We start from the raw sequence: 16,362 nt of genomic DNA on the forward strand, positions 1-16,362 counted from the left end.
CCTTGATACGAGTGTCACGGGGCTGGGCCTGCTTCTGGTTTAAAATATGTTGCTGGTTTGCATATGGAATGGTAAACCGTGTAGTTAACTACGGATTCGTTTCAGGCAAAGAGCTGACCCAGTTGGATCTCTCGCAGAACGGGTTGATTTCGGTGCCGTCCACCGCGTTCCGCAACCTTCATCACCTGCTGATATTAAACCTGAACCACAACAGAATCACCGCAATCCACAACAAGGACTTCGAGGGGCTGGACACTTTGGAGATCCTTACCCTCTATGAGAATATGATCTCAACTGTTGAGTCCGATGCGTTTAAAGGGTTGGACAAGTAAGTCTCAGCATTTGAAGAATTGCAAAACTGTTGCACACCTCACATTTGCGCCCCAAGTCTTCTTCCTGCGCCAAATTAACAACGTCATGAAATACATAATTACAAAATATCAACTTCAACCCGTGATCACGTGTATTTCTCACTTCTTACGGCTCATCACTTGACCTTATCAGTAGCTATTTTAGTCCGGTCCACAAAGCCATTTTTCTAACTTTGCCTATATGTATCATTACAATCTTATCTATGTGTGGCAAGTTATATATTCCCTTTAGGTTTTACGACAAAAACTGCTATGCACTTCTCATCGCCCCCTGCGTTCTAAATGTCCAGTTCATATCAATCGCCTTGAATTGATTACCCTAATAGCAGAAAGTGACCACCTTCACAACCGAATCAAACAAATTCGAAACATGAAGACTGTTTTTTGGATTGCAACACCGAATCATTTGACAGAAATTTACCGATGATAATCGTCCTGATGATGGAGGCAGTAAGCACCTCTGAAGTCATCTTCATACTCGCAGCGGTGGCATCTGGCATCATAAGATTGGTTACTATTATACAGTAAATACACAAAAGAATGGTGCGGTTTCAAAAGTTAAACTTTTGAAACCGTACCATTCTTTTGTGTACACCCTGTACTAATAGACATTTATCGCTAGTATTACTTTTAAGATTAGTGAAAACGGTAATTATCGTGTAATTTCATTATAACAACCACATGAAATGAGCAGTAGATCCATCTCGCCAAGGACAACAGGCGTGCCAAAGTTCCGACTCATTTCTGCAGTTACACGAGTCAAAAAATAACTTAAGCTCATAACTCTACATGCAAAAGATTTCAGAAAGCATTCTGTCCCTCCCCCTCGAAAGTGAGTTTTGTGGACTCGTGTGGTTTTGCAAATGACGGATTTGAGTGTCGATGTCTCGGAATGAGCTGTGTAAGTAACAGAGATTGTTCCTTATTCAGCAGGAAGTTGAAGCGTCTCAACCTCGGAGGCAACGAGCTGTCGGCCGTTCCAAAAGCGGCGTTATCTTCACTTGACATGCTCAAGAAGCTGGAGATACAAGAAAATCGAATTTCGGATATTAAGGAAGGCGATTTCAAAGGTATGCACAAAATTCAGCACAAAGAGTAACTTAAGCCTTTAAAGCCCACTGGTAAATATATGCACCACATGCTTTAAAATTTAGTAACCTTGCATTTTCCTCACAGAATGTATTAATGGATGTCGTATGACTCTCAAAATAAACATCGATTATTTCCTAAACCAGCATTAACCAATTGTAGAAGTGTTGTTTTTTTGTGTTTTTTGCTATAGAAATTGAAATTTTAAATATAATTTAGACGAGTTTCTGATTTCAGAGGATTAATTCAGAGTCCTGTTGTGTCCTTGTGCTTTTAAACTACAAGTAAATTCATTTTGAAAATCGAATTAGAAATAAATAAATAAATCAGCGTTTACAATAAGCCTCAAACTAATACGTTTTTGAGTACAAAATATCTTACACTGAACTCTCAAAAGAGTCTGGTATTCGACTTCATGTATAAATCGTTGCGATAAGACCTTAACATCACTTTTTCCTTTAATTCAGTCATTTGAATCGAGAGACAGACATTATCGATTAATAAACATAGGACTTAATGACATTTCTGCATAATTTACACTGGGATATATTACCACTACATAAAAACTCAGCCTTAAACTCAAAGGTTCCCTTGTAGCCATGTTAGCAATTTTTAAACACAAAAGAATATTTAATACCGTCTTTGAAGTTTTGCCTATAATCCACAAAAAAAAACATGATTCATATTCATGGCCGGAACTCCTCACTATTGTCGCTATAAAATGAAAGACTAACATACATTTTTAGTACGTGGAATGTTGTTACATTCTGAAAAGAAGGGGATAAACAGAATATATATTAGATTCTATTAACGCACAAGATTTCAGGATTCTAATTTAAATAACGCTAGAATAACTCCCACTGATAAATTCGTGCGTCAACTATGTGTAACTTCGTCGAATGTTGAGTGTTAACAATGCAGTTGGAAACTTCAGGGTGCGTTGGTACTATTAATGTCACAGACTACAAATTGTATCGAGGTAGGATATCTTCCACTGACATAACGTTACTGTCAGGTTCAATTTAAATCTATCCATTACTTCAGAATTCTTTTGCCTTCCATCCGCTATACAAAAACACAGAGCTATCATCTTACCTATTTGTAAAATACGGTCGCTCGTATCTGAAGAATATCTGTAAACAGGGTTTTGAAGAGAATATTTCGATCTGAGATGAAGCAGCAGACTTCTGGGTTCTCACGGCGGTGAGCACGAAGATGGCTGTCTTCTGGATCCATCTGATGATAGTAGCAGCAAGGACCTCTAAAACGTCGGTAAACTTCTACCAGACTACAAGGCGCTACAACCCAGAAGACAGCCATCTTCATAGTTTTCACTTCACCTAACATATTATTACAATGATAAAATCAATTGAATAAAAATTTTCTTGGATATTATCCATCGTCTAGTAAATATAAAACGTAAAACGACGTTTCGGAGATGGGACTCTATCTCCGTCTTCAGGTTCCTACACAGTTGGGAGCACTAGATAGAGCTAATCCCTATCTCCGGAGACAGAGTCCCATCTCCGAAACGTCGTTTTACGTTTTATATTTACTAGACGATGGATAATATCAAAGAAATTTTTTATTCAATTGACTCTTCACCATCGTCAAGAAGTTTTAGATTTAATGATAAAATCATTCTGCTTGAGATATACAGGACATGTAGAATGCATGGGAAAGATGGGATATTTGTATGTGGCTCAGGGCATAGGCCTGTAATATCGACTGATTATTAATGAATTGGAAAGGATGTGAAAGGTGAAACGGCCGTGGCCTAATTTTAGGTACTAACCCGATAGATTCCTGGAGGGACTGAGGAGTTTACGAAAACCGAAACCTCCCGAAAACGAAGCAGGGATGCTAAAGACTCAGTTGCGACGTTCGGCAACAGAAACGTATTAAACCGAATCTTAAAGTAATAAGACATGACAGTGTGGATTGGATTCATCTGGCCCATGATAGGGTGCAGTCACAGGTCCTTCAGAATAAGGTAATGAACCTTCAGTTTCATGATAGGCGCTAGCTGAGCGACTATTAACATCTCAAGAAGGACTGTACCCTATGGAGTTAAAAACAAGAAGCCGAGGCTACAAGTGGATTATATACTGCTCGTGACGTAATGTCACGTCACGTGAATGGGATTTACCTTCGGTACACGTCGTTCGCCGATTTAGTCTATAAACTGCAATTAATCACAAGGCAGCAACAGCTAACACACACACACACACACAGGGCTATATAGGTTAAATCTAAATGTGTATAAACACGAAAAACGCCATATGAGATACGAAATTTACAAAGGAATATACATAAATGCCTTTCGTATGTAATTTCTGTACCTCTATTACTGAAACACGATATAATCTGTAACACGTATGTCTTCGTCTGAAGTATTCTACTAATGGTGTTTTATAACATGTGAAATCATTCGTTTCGATTTTTATCCACAGTACAAATAACAAAATAAATACAAAGTTTCAGAAGGTGGATTTTCCTTCAGCCTTCCAGGTCCAGGTCTAAGGCTGGCTCAACCAGGGGCCCCAAAAGACAGGCTCTCTGTTATATTTTCTTATTTTCTACCTGAAGACGGAAGCAGAATTTAGCTTCCGAAACTTTGTCGTATTGTAATTTTATAACTTCCACGACGGATGCAACAAAAACAAAAAAAAAAATCCGGTGTATGCTCAGAAGAGAAGTAAATGCAGCATTTGACCTCTCAACCTCTCAACTTCTCCTGCAGGTCTCGAGAGTCTGGATTCGCTTATCCTAGGCCACAATCACCTAAAGGAGATCCCCGCCAGAGTGTTTTCACATCTCACCCTTCTGAACTCCCTGGAACTAGATGGAAATCAGATCGCACACATTGATCCTGAAGCATTTGTTGGTCTTGAAGGTTTGTACAATCAATTTTACCTAAAGTCAGCGATGTTTGACAAAGTCAGACCAAAGTACTAGGAGAGTAAATGTCTACAGTTGCTTTCTCTACCTGGGGTCGAATACGGTCCTCCGCGAAGTTTGCTACTATGTGGCCGAACTATGGTTCAATGTATACGCTTATAATTAGATGCTAATCAAAGCCTGGGGTTTCATTAACCTTATAAGTGAAAACAAAATACGAAAGAGATTAAAACAATAGGACCAGCGTAAAACAAGAATTTTATAAGAAGCACATAACAAGAAATTTATTTATGATAAGAGTTTATTATTAGGGAGTCAGTCTCTCGAAACGATGGACTTTGCTACCACAAGTCCCTGGTGATGGAGTCTCTTCACCTCAACCCAACGCCTCACTAACATAGCCATAACATTGTGTATTTTTTCCAGAGAACCTTCAGTATCTCAGGCTGGGCGATAACAACATCCACTCCATACCCAGCAATGCCCTGAGACGCCTTCACCGATTACGTCATCTGGACCTTCGATCCAACAACATCAGTTCCATCCCTGAGGATGCGTTCACTGGGTTCGGAGATACAATCACATTCCTTAATCTACAGAAAAACGAGTAAGTACTAACATTTCAATTTCTCGTGGTTAGCAATCCGAGAATCCTGTTACAAGCTGTTTAAGATCTGAAGCCTCCACGGCGACTAAGTATAAAGAACGGTAGCCCGAGAAGAATTCCTTATACTCTTTGGTTGTACAAAGAGAAACTACCAAGCCATGAAGGCGTATAGGAAAGGTATAGGTTGAGCTAACATCGGTAATAATAGGTTTGAGTGACTAGCTTCACGCTCAGGCCGTATTACACCGGTAACACAGCACATATTTTTTCAAAAATGTTCTTTGAAATTTCGTATATTTCTGTGTACTTGTGCGTTCGCTGCTAAATATACCAACTAATCAAAAGGTAATAAACAGTATCTACATGACAATGAAAATTCTTATATAGGGGATGATTTTACATTTCGTTAAATGCAGCTTACACCCAAAAATGCCTTGACAATTTATTAAAAATACTAATAAAGAGGAGGTTAACGCATTACTCGATAATTTTCTTTAACGAAATCAATCATTCTTGAGACATTTGGCACCACTTAGAAAAATGTTGCGAATGCTACAAAGAAAAATACAGCGTAAACAACGTTTAGAAGCAAATCCCATAATGAATGCCCTTTATTTCAATCCAAGAGTTTTTATGCTCGAACAAAATATTATAACAAAACTTGTTTTTTCTGATGAAATAAAAGAGATCAAAAGTCTGTCTTTTAGCAAAATATGATTTCCGTCATTTCTAAACGTCATTAACGTGCAGAAAACGTCACAGAGACAGCGACTAACTTGGTTTGCAGGGCTAAGCCCGCGGCGGACCAAAGCAGTTACGAAATTACGACGTTCAAAAACATGCTTGACTGTTCCATAAGCAAAATATGACCTGGTACACTTTGGTAGTATCAATTACATATAAAACTCAGTTAAAAGGAAACCAATGTGTGTATAAAACGCAGCCGAGAAAAGAACTAACATCTACAGGAAAAACTTATGCCTGTCCCGAATGTAATCACACCAGTGCCGATTGAATTTCTCCATAACACGTGTTGTAGTCGATGGCTGCCAAGAACGTGCACAGTTAATAACATTCGTCAGCCCTCTTTCGAATCTCCCCACCTATTCCTACATTTTCTGGCATACAGTTAGCGCCATATTGATCTGTCAATCTTCCACAAGTTTCACTTGTTTGATTTATTTATTTATTTTATTTAGTGTTCTGTCTGACGACAGGTCCATATGAACAGGATCCTTCCATCCTTTTCTCGGACTGGGACCTGTTCATATACGTTCTTGGCAGATGATCCAGAAGTGGTTTGCCATTGCCTTCTTCTGTGTGTGAATGGAGTAATTGTTGGGATGCCACGGAGAAACCGGGGAAGCCCCCGGAGGAAAACTCCGTGTTGCCTAGACCACGGCCTTGCCCAACACAAGTTATAAATTCGGGCACCGCCGGGAATCGAACCCGAAACCCCAGGATTACAAGGCCAGCGTTATAACCGCTAGACCACCTCATCTTATTATTATTTAGTGTTCTGTGTGACGACAGGTCCATATGAACAGGATCCTTCCATCCTTTTCTCGGACTGGGACCTGTTCATATACGTTCTTGGCAGATGATCCAGAGGTGGTTTGCCATTGCCTTCTTCTGTGTGTGAATGGAGTAATTGTTGGGATGGCACGGAGAAACCGGGGAAGCCACCGGAGGAAAACTCCGTGTTGCCTAGACCACGGCCTTGCCCAACACAAGTTATAAATTCGGGCACCGCCGGGAATCGAACCCGAGACCAAAGGATTGCAAGGCCAGCGTTCTAACCGCTAGACCACCGTGGCGGTCCTTGTTTGATTACCACGACTAAAAAGCCAGATCACAGACAAATGTATTTGCTTGGTACATTATGTCAATACAGCAACCATATTAGACGTGTCATGTTATTATAGTTACACAAAAGATAAAAATCAAGTAAGTTCAAATTAGATATGGTTCACACTGTTTGTACTAGCCGAACTTTTTCCAATTTTGCCAACTTCGCTTTAAAAGTAAACTAAAAGTGTAATAAATTTTGTTTTGTTCTTGCCTGCGGAAATATTGCAATCGTTAAAGTTACGTGTCCCTGGGGACACGTAAGCACGAGGCATTAAGTAAAACACATTGCTAAAAAGTTTTGTGTCGTCTAGCCGCGGTGGGAAAAAATCCCTTTATGCTATGAATAAACTAGAAAGACTTACGACAACAAAACACTGTAAATAAAATGTTTACACATTCACAGCATAAACAAGGAAACTCTACTTTAAGAACTGAGATAGTAAGTTATCTTCATAAAGATCAAAACTTTCTACCGTTAAGACAAGAATATATTTTTTAAGAGTTTAAAAAACGATATTTTTGAAATTTCCTACAATTTCTCACAACATTCAGAAAACAGCAATTTACAAAGTTTTAGCTTGAGTAGAAAAGTCCAAAAAGTTCCTCGCCTTCAAAAACGTACGCCGTTTATTGTCGAAACAACAATCCGTCACAATTTCGAAGCTTCTGTTTTAAAAGAAATTATTTTATCAAAATGCCAAAATTATTTCCCCAACCTAAACACAAAAACGGACACTTCTTACTTTACATATACAAGGCAGACAGATTATACTGGAAAAGTTCAGTTAGACGATTACATTTAGCAGGAACAGCGGCGTTTAATTCAAATCATCATCTCTACAGGGCGCAGCTGTGGTCACAAATGCGTCGTTCATGATGTCACCACTTTTCCCACTCAGCTGCGAGAGCACCAAACGAAAATAGACAAGGCAATTACTGATTAATATTTAAATACAGCTGTCTTCAGGGTTGTGGTGCCGTGTATCGATCACCCTGATGATGGAGGCAGCAAGAACCTCGTCGGAGAACTTGTAGCAGACTACACGGCGCTACAGCCCTGAAGACCGCCATCTTCACACTCGCCGCCGTGAGAACTTCAAATGTTACTCAGCTGATCATGAAATTCCCTTCCCTAAGGTTAATTACTGTGATAAAAGAAGTCCGCTTTAAACATAATTATTCTGAGCAAGTTTAGTCCAGCTACCTCTTCACATATGATTTTTAAGATACATTTTAATAATACCCTCTCTTTACACATAGATCCCCCAAAACATTTTCTTCCTTTGAAGTTCTCAGATTCAAATTTGCATGCAGTTGTTTCATGCGTGCTAAATGTCCTTATTATCTCACCTTCTCCTCTGTAAGATCTGGGAGGAAACTAGAAATGGTTTTCCATTCGCGTAGCTTGCCAAAAGAAACAATTTTAAAATGTTTTAGTTATATAACTTACAGTTAAACTTAATTGCTGATTAATTCCTGCAAGAAATCTAATAACTCTGTGGTTCTTTCAGTATCAAAGTAATACCTTCGCTGGCTTTCGACAATCTCAACTCGCTGGAGAACTTGAATCTACAGAATAACAAGCTCTCATACATTCCAGAGGAAATAATGGATCCCATCGTGGATACACTCAGGAGCATCGACATAATGGGTAAGACGAACATTTGTTAAGACGATCCAACCCCAATAACGTTAAGAATTCTTGTACCTACAAAAGTATATTAATTAATCTGTACACAAAAAAGCCTAACGCTACACAAATGGCATGTTCCATCCAGGATGTACAACTTATCCATCTGTGTACAGAATGTTCCATTTAAAATATAACCCGAGTACGTAATAATAATAATGTATAAAAATGTCATTTTCTCTTCCAGTCTCCCTGGTGACATTCAAGGTCACCGTGAAGACGTTTATGTGAAGGAGTCAGGGTTGCGTTTTAAATTGAACAATCTCTATTTCTAAGTATCCCACGCGTGCTACATGTCCCATATCAACCTTATTGGTTTCATCACCCTAATAAAGTCCTGTTTATTACTTATTTCTCAGACAACCCATTGGTGTGTGATTGCTCTCTTCGTTGGTATCGTGTATGGCTGCAAAATTTACGAGACAAAGACGATGACGTCATGATAAAGAAGAGAACGCTCTGCATGATGAAAAGCGAGCATCGAGAGTACAAAGTGCAAGAACTGCCTCTGGAGCGCATGCAATGTGTGGGCAAGAACTTGGAGCAGACTTCCAACAGCGACACCACTACGCCACGTGGTTGCTTCAGAATGGTACTGGCCGCTGTCCTCACGAGCGCAGTGGCCACTGCCTGCAACTACCGCCATTGCTTGTAATAACGACAGCAAGCTGAGTACAGAACAACGTTGCTTCGAACGTAAGACGATTATTTCTGAAGCAGTTAAAATAATTAACATTTTGAAACGAAAACGGTGTATTATTTCAAATACAAGGAATGTGTAAAGGGCTGATATGGCGTCGTTAAACAGTCTGCGAACGAATTAACTTATTCAACTTTCCAGCAAGTCTGGAGACCTTATTTACTTCTGTCGACGTGAAGTTAGGAGGAACTTGATAAAGATTTGAAATTCGGATTTTTATTTCAGAAACGTTAAAAATATGAAGTCTTAAGTCCGAAACAATATGCACTGGCACTAAAAGAACCAAGACAAGAAAAGAAACAGCTCGTGTTTATAAAATTCTAAGATAAAAGGAATGAACTGGATCTCTAAATAGACAAATTCGCAGGAAAAACAAAACGAGATTTGTAAGACTTGAGGTTCTCACAGCGGTGAATATGAAGATTTCTGTCTTCTGGGTTATTGCGCTGTGTAGTCTGGTCGATGTTAACCAACGTTTCAGAGGTCATACTGCCTCCGTCATCAGGGCATCGCCCTGATGACGGAGGCAGTATGACCTCTGAAACGTTGGTTAACATCGACCAGACTACACAGCGCAATAACCCAGAAGACAGAAATCTTCTAAAACGAGATTTGATCGGGGCATTAATTCATCTACTTAACGCGATGTAAACTACCAACACCGACTCTAAGTCTTTGTTAAGCAAGTTCTCTGTCCTTTATTTTGATTTTATGTAAATTATTAATTGTAGCAGCATATTTTCATCAAAGTTTCTCAAACTTCCGTTCAAAAAAGTTCCATATAGTGTGGCCCAAGAGAGATAATACGTTTGTATATGTAGTTAGTAGCACAAATATTTTAAACTCTGGAATATATAAAATTAAAAGATTCATCGTATGGAAATGCCAGTGTACACATTCACACGCAACAAACTTCCACATACAACGATGTATAGAAATCCTTTAGCATCCGTCACTGAAGAATACATAATGAGACTAATGTTTACGTTCTCCACAACGCTGTCTTATTTGTATTCACTATAAGTCTGACTTTCAAACGTTTTATCATCAACCTGAAACGTTTCGTGTTTAATAATACGAATTAATTCATCACAGTGTTTAATAACCTAGGATTATAATTATAGTATGAGTTAATTAACACTACAAATTATATTTATAATCCTAGGTTAGAAAATACGGTGATTAAAAAAACCAAGATGATTTCAAAAATACTGTAGACGAAGCATTTTATATCATTAATACATAATGTTTTTATTTAGCAGTCAGTTAAAACCGTGAAGAGAGTTTTCCTTTTGTATTTACTAAAGTAAACACATAGTTTTCTAGTATTCATCAAAATATCAATGTGTTACTGAAGTCAAATTAGACGTTGCCACGTTCATCAATAAAATTGACGTAATGGGTGACTGTGAATTTGTCTAAAAGGGAACTAACAATTACCATGAACTAAATCTCTCAGTAGTTCGTTCAGGAGAAAATTCCTCTCTATTTCACCCACTAAATTATCGTCGGTTTTTAAAATTAAGAGTTGATCAAATTGTTACGAAATATATTCCAGATGCATTCACCTGCTCTGTACCTACGATGTTGGGGTTGTACATAAGAAATAATCAGCATAATATAAAGTAAAGTAAAGTTTGTCCCACTATACGCCATGTAGGCGTTTGGGGTGAGAGGAGGTATAGCTCCTCTCTTCCTTGACCTCGGGACTAGATGGGGGTGAGTGGTCAGCATCACGCCCCGGCCGGATTTACCACCGGGAAAGGACCCCGGTACCCATTGTAGTGGAGGCTGGGTGGGCCCCAGAGCCGGTCTGGACGCAGAGGCTAGAGGAAAAATCCTCTGCCCCCGTCGGGGATCGAACCCCGGCCGTCCAGCCCATAGCTAGTCACTATACTGACTGAGCTATCCCGGCTCATAATCAGCATAATATACAAACAAAAATAAGAAAAAAAGTTGTGAAAAAATGAACATGAATGTTCTTCAACAACAAGAACGTATCCGGATTTAACTTGTTTATAAATCAAAGTTTATGCAGAGTGGCTGGGTATTAACCCAGGCTCCTGACAGAACGCAACTTTAACCTCCCCCATGTTCAAAAGAATGCTCTTATACAGCTAATGCAGGACAAATTAAATAAAACCTTTCATGAAGCCATTAAATAAAAGTTTGACTGGTTACGATGTTTCAAACGCTAAAGTTAACGAAGTATTGAGACGAAAAATATATCAATGTAAACAAACAGAGTTCGGAAAAATGAAAAGTCAAAATCCACAGCACTGTTCCGTACACTCTCTGACAGCAGTGGATCGATTTCTAAATACGTGATTTAAACAGATTAAAACAAGCAGAGTAACGAGTCATTTAAGATTCTAAATTTCATATATGTTCTGGCAGTATCAGTGAAATAAGCATCGGATAAATTCCTTTAAATGCAGCGTTTTGTAAAGCACGAATCAAATTGTAAGAGTGACCTGGATATTCTTAACACCGTGACGTGAGATTTACCACCGCATCTTAATGTTTATCTAGCCGAAGTGAGGCGCGAATGATAGAGGAAAACCGTACAGTCAACATGGAAAGTTGAGTTTTCAAAAGCTCGGGGGGGAAGATTCAGCGCTGTGAATGTGTAAATTATGTTGATCTGAGACCTGGCGTAGCTGAGAATCCAGCTACAGATGAATATAAATGTAACAAATTATAAGCTAAACTGTTTACACGTCAAATATTAAAAATACCGAGGTCATCATGCCAAGAATGGTGTACCAAGATACTTGCATCATCGAAGATACTTGGCCTAAGAACAAAGAATGACAGAATGTGTGTGTCATGCCAGAAGCCAGATGGGCGTAATGCTGATGCCGATTTATACAGAGATGCAAACAGTTACATTCGGCCGTATATATATATATATATATATATATATATATATATATATATATATATATATACTAATAATGGATATCTGAATTTAGTTTCCTGTATATCAGCTATTCTGTTATACGACCATCTGGCATGATTCCCTCGATATGACAACTAAATAACATTATATTAGATACAATACTTTTATTTTCCGTCGTTTACACAAGCTTATTGTTAAAATCATATAAAATTTCACATAAAATTGTTACATTTTAAAATTGACGACATGTTTCGATATACAATCTTATCATCGTCAGGTCTATCAAAATTAAAATTAAAATCTGGTGTATCTGTTGCTCTGCTTATATTGCTTTTGTTTTTACTCGTTTTTATTACATCTCCAGGCTTCTTCGATTTTATTTTTGGAGACGCGCCTGGGTGCCTATATCGGGTTGTGTATGAGGTGCGTGTCCGTTGTTATTGAATGGCAGACAGTGAAATTTTATATGATTTTAACAATAAGCTTGTGTAAACGACGGAAAATAAAAGTATTGTATTGAAACACAAGCATGATGCAATTAAGATATAAATTATATTAGATCATGTTTCCAAACTACGTACAATAGAATAATATCAGCAAAAGAAAACGCCTGTGTTGTACTCCAATATTAAGACAACACAATTATATTTCCCCAAAAATGTTATACTCCATTACTTTAGAGAATTTATTTTCTGAAAGGGCCCAAACTAAAAGATTCTTAGGTTCGTGTATCGTCTTAAAATTTACATCGTAACAAGATACTCTTTTATAATTGCCTGTGAAGATATTTTCAGTGGTGTTGCTTATGTCATGTAATAGGACCGACACAAAATTAAAACCACTTCAACAAATGATACTCTTCAGTAATCAAGTCAATACGAACTAAATGTCGATCTTAAAGATACTAATAATGGGTACTACGTATCGTCGGATAAAATGATATTTGTAGAATATCAACGTAACTTTACAAAGCGAGACTATTTGTCTGCATGTGGATCATATCAGCTGTGCATCAACACAAGAATTTCATAACAAGTTAAACCATCCGAAACAACTAATGAAACAGAGACTGGCTGTTAAATAATATAATATTCCTTGCAACGTTTTATTTTCTAAAACAAATGCAATGAATGTTAATGTCTGCTTAATTACATATCAATCACAAGAGATAAAACTGCAGTGAGAATTCTACTTTTAGAAACAATGAAAAACCATACATATCAGATTGTTCCTAATCAGTCGTACCTAGAGATCAGCGATCAGAAACAATATTAGTTGACACTCGGATTAATAGGACTAATAACTAGAATGACGTAGTAGAATCAATAATTTCATATTTGTTCTTTCTGAGGTAACCAACTTGTCCTTGATTTGTGATGTGAATCTAGAAGGTTTTAAAGTAGTACTAACCACTTCTACTATAGCCGATTATGTAAACGACGAAACATATTTTACATTGTTCCAATCACAACAAATAAATTAAATCTTGAAGTAATGGGTTGCAGAAATGCAATCGAACACACAGAACAAACGACTACAAGACAAGCAGATAAACGGGGATTTATAGACCCCGTTGAAATTAAGAGGAAAGATTACCATGCATCACATTTGTATGTCAGAACGATATTAAATACAAGACCTAGACATACTAATTTAGGTTACATCTGAAGCATAATTCAAAACCATATACTGAAATAAATATTACAGACTCAAAATTATAAACATCTATCAAATTGCTTAATTTTGTTTCGCAGAGTCAATTGGCTTATGATAACGAATTGGTATATCCTTCCAAAAGGAGTAAGGAAATAAATCACAGAAACATTTTTAATAGTGCACCAAGAATAAAGTATGTCTAAAAGGTATGACACATTGCATTGTGTAAAACGAGACTCAGCTTTGCGTCCCTGTAAGGTGAAGATGTCAAGGGCAAGAAGAATTAGTAGCACCTAGCACCACAAAAACTGATGACACATTACATAAATAAAACGTCTGTTTTTCCATTACTGTTTTGTCAGTAACCCATTACTACTATCAGCATAGGTAAATAGATATATGTTTTGACGGCCCAGAGCTGGAAGCAAGAAGGGCATTTGTAAGATTTGAGGTTTACACAGCGGTGAGTATGAAGATTTCTGTCTTCTGAGTTGTTGCGCTGTGTAGACTGGTCGATGTTAACCAACGTTTCAGAGGTCATACTGCCTCCGTCATCAGGGCGATTCAGTATGACCCCTGAAACGTTGGTTAACATCGACCAGTCTACACAGCGCAACAACCCAGAAGACAGAAATCTTCAAGAAGGGCATTTGTAAGATTTGAGGTTTACACAGCGGTGAGTATGAAGATTTCTGTCTTCTGAGTTGTTGCGCTGTGTAGACTGGTCGATGTTAACCAACGTTTCAGAGGTCATACTGCCTCCGTCATCAGGGCGATTCAGTATGACCCCTGAAACGTTGGTTAACATCGACCAGTCTACACAGAGCAACAACCCAGAAGACAGAAATCTTCAAGAAGGGCATTTGTAAGATTTGAGGTTTACACAGCGGTGAGTATGAATATTTCTGTCTTCTGGGTTGTTGCGCTGTGTAGTCTGGTCGATGTTAACCAACGTTTCAGAGGTCATACAGCCTCCGTCATCAGGGCGATTCAGTATGACCCCTGAAACGTTGGTTAACATCGGACAGTCTACACAGCGCAACAACCCAGAAGACAGAAATCTTCAAGAAGGGCATTTGTTTTCTTACAGCGATACACTCTTATGTGTAGAGCGTTAAGCAAAGAAATCGCTTTGCAGGGTCGCACTTCGGAGTCTGTCAATGCACGGGTCTAGGGGGAGTCGTAAGTCATAAGGAACAAAAAACTGTCGTATTGTGATTATGTGCTGTATATACATCTTTGTTCTTACCTACATGTAGATGTCTTACACTGTCCTTCTTCGTCGTCAAGTTGAATGCTTGCATAAAAAACCATATCACGTACATACATATATACTTTAGGTGTCACTGGTCATATTGAATACGCAATATGAACCACGTATTTCCGTTATGATCGTTAAGATGTTACATAAATGTTTTAATAATGATACTCGAGTTTATCTGCTTAAAAACAACGCAATGCTGTATGGACAATGGTGGTTGTCGCATCACTAAATGAATTACAAGGTGAATTGCAGCCTTTTAAATCATTTCAGTGTCGTAACACCCACTTTAAAAGCAACCGTGTTGCGAATCAAGCAAAACATTATATAAAAATATACATACGTATTTAAAGAAGTAACTGTGTTTTGATAACTTTATCTTGTGTGTGTATTTTTGGAAGCGGGTAGAAGCGGTACTGCACTTCATGAGGGCAGTACAAGAACCATATACGAAACATATCCTTTGATCCGGCTCGCCTAAACTTTCCGTAGACATCCAGCAAGTTCATAAGAATAACAATTGCGTAATATTTTTCTACAAATTGTATACACGTGTCAGGTCGTTGTCTAGAATGTCTGCGGAAAGGGCATTACCGGACAAAACAAAACGCAAGTTTTTTACATTTTGCGACATTATTATGATTATCATTATTATAGGTATATACGCACATATAAAGATCAGTGTCACTTGTCCATGTAATAAGTATCTTTATATGCATATCAAATGCTTGGTGTGTCTCTGTCTCTTTCACTACAAGGTACAAAATGTTCCAACTTTATTAATTGTAAGTGATTATGATGTTGTATATCTGTTATGTGGTGTAAATTTAGTCAAATAAAACATACAATTAATAGAGTCTTATAATCTATTAAATTTCACGTACTTTACAGGCAGGTTATCTTGGTCGAGGGGAAGGGGGGGTCGGAACAAATAGAATTTTTTGTCTGGAAACACTGGATCCACTCCGATCCTTCAACCAACTGCTCGTAGTACTGCGTGCTGTAACACACGTCAGCAGTGGCAAACACCAACACAAGCAGGCTTAACAAAGTAACTAACATTAAGTAAGGAGAGGAACGTCATTAACATTAACGGTATACTGTACCGATGCTTTCTTAGTAGCCAGAAGAAGGCCTGCAGACGCGACCTTGACCCAGTCGGACAGACCGAGTGGCAACTAGGAAGGCGACTTTCAAGATAATTTGAGCTAAAATACGGAAAAAGCTAACAGAAAATTGGAGTCAGCAAGGATCTCTGAAACGTCGGTAAACTACGAGACTACGCGGCGCTACACCCCAGAAGATAGCAACGTTCAAAATGCTCGTGTTGTTCT

At 38.2% G+C, this 16,362-nt stretch overlaps 2 protein-coding genes across 7 annotated transcripts in view; one reads left to right on the top strand and one right to left on the bottom strand.

Moving 5' to 3' along the window:
* LOC110836803 (uncharacterized) overlaps positions 1 to 15,885 on the top strand; it is a 77,490-nt gene extending 61,605 nt beyond the window's left edge. For all 3 annotated transcript variants that reach the window (XM_087349433.1, XM_087349434.1, XM_087349432.1), the window contains exons 3-8: positions 106 to 328; positions 1,302 to 1,441; positions 4,204 to 4,356; positions 4,788 to 4,968; positions 8,331 to 8,470; positions 8,869 to 15,885. In XM_087349433.1, coding sequence (XP_087205559.1) covers positions 106 to 328; positions 1,302 to 1,441; positions 4,204 to 4,356; positions 4,788 to 4,968; positions 8,331 to 8,470; positions 8,869 to 9,164 — 1,133 coding nt within the window. In that variant the 3' untranslated portion in view covers positions 9,165 to 15,885. The remainder of the gene's footprint in view (positions 1 to 105; positions 329 to 1,301; positions 1,442 to 4,203; positions 4,357 to 4,787; positions 4,969 to 8,330; positions 8,471 to 8,868) is intronic.
* LOC110836801 (tectonic-2) overlaps positions 1 to 16,362 on the bottom strand; it is a 134,477-nt gene that overhangs the window by 100,457 nt on the left and 17,658 nt on the right. The gene's annotated exons all lie outside the window — the stretch shown is intronic.

This window comes from Zootermopsis nevadensis, unplaced genomic scaffold (assembly GCF_977971745.1).
Source record: "Zootermopsis nevadensis isolate Lab colony 2312 unplaced genomic scaffold, Znev_1.0 Znev_ptg000016l, whole genome shotgun sequence".
In the NCBI taxonomy this organism is placed as follows: domain Eukaryota; kingdom Metazoa; phylum Arthropoda; class Insecta; order Blattodea; family Termopsidae; genus Zootermopsis; species Zootermopsis nevadensis.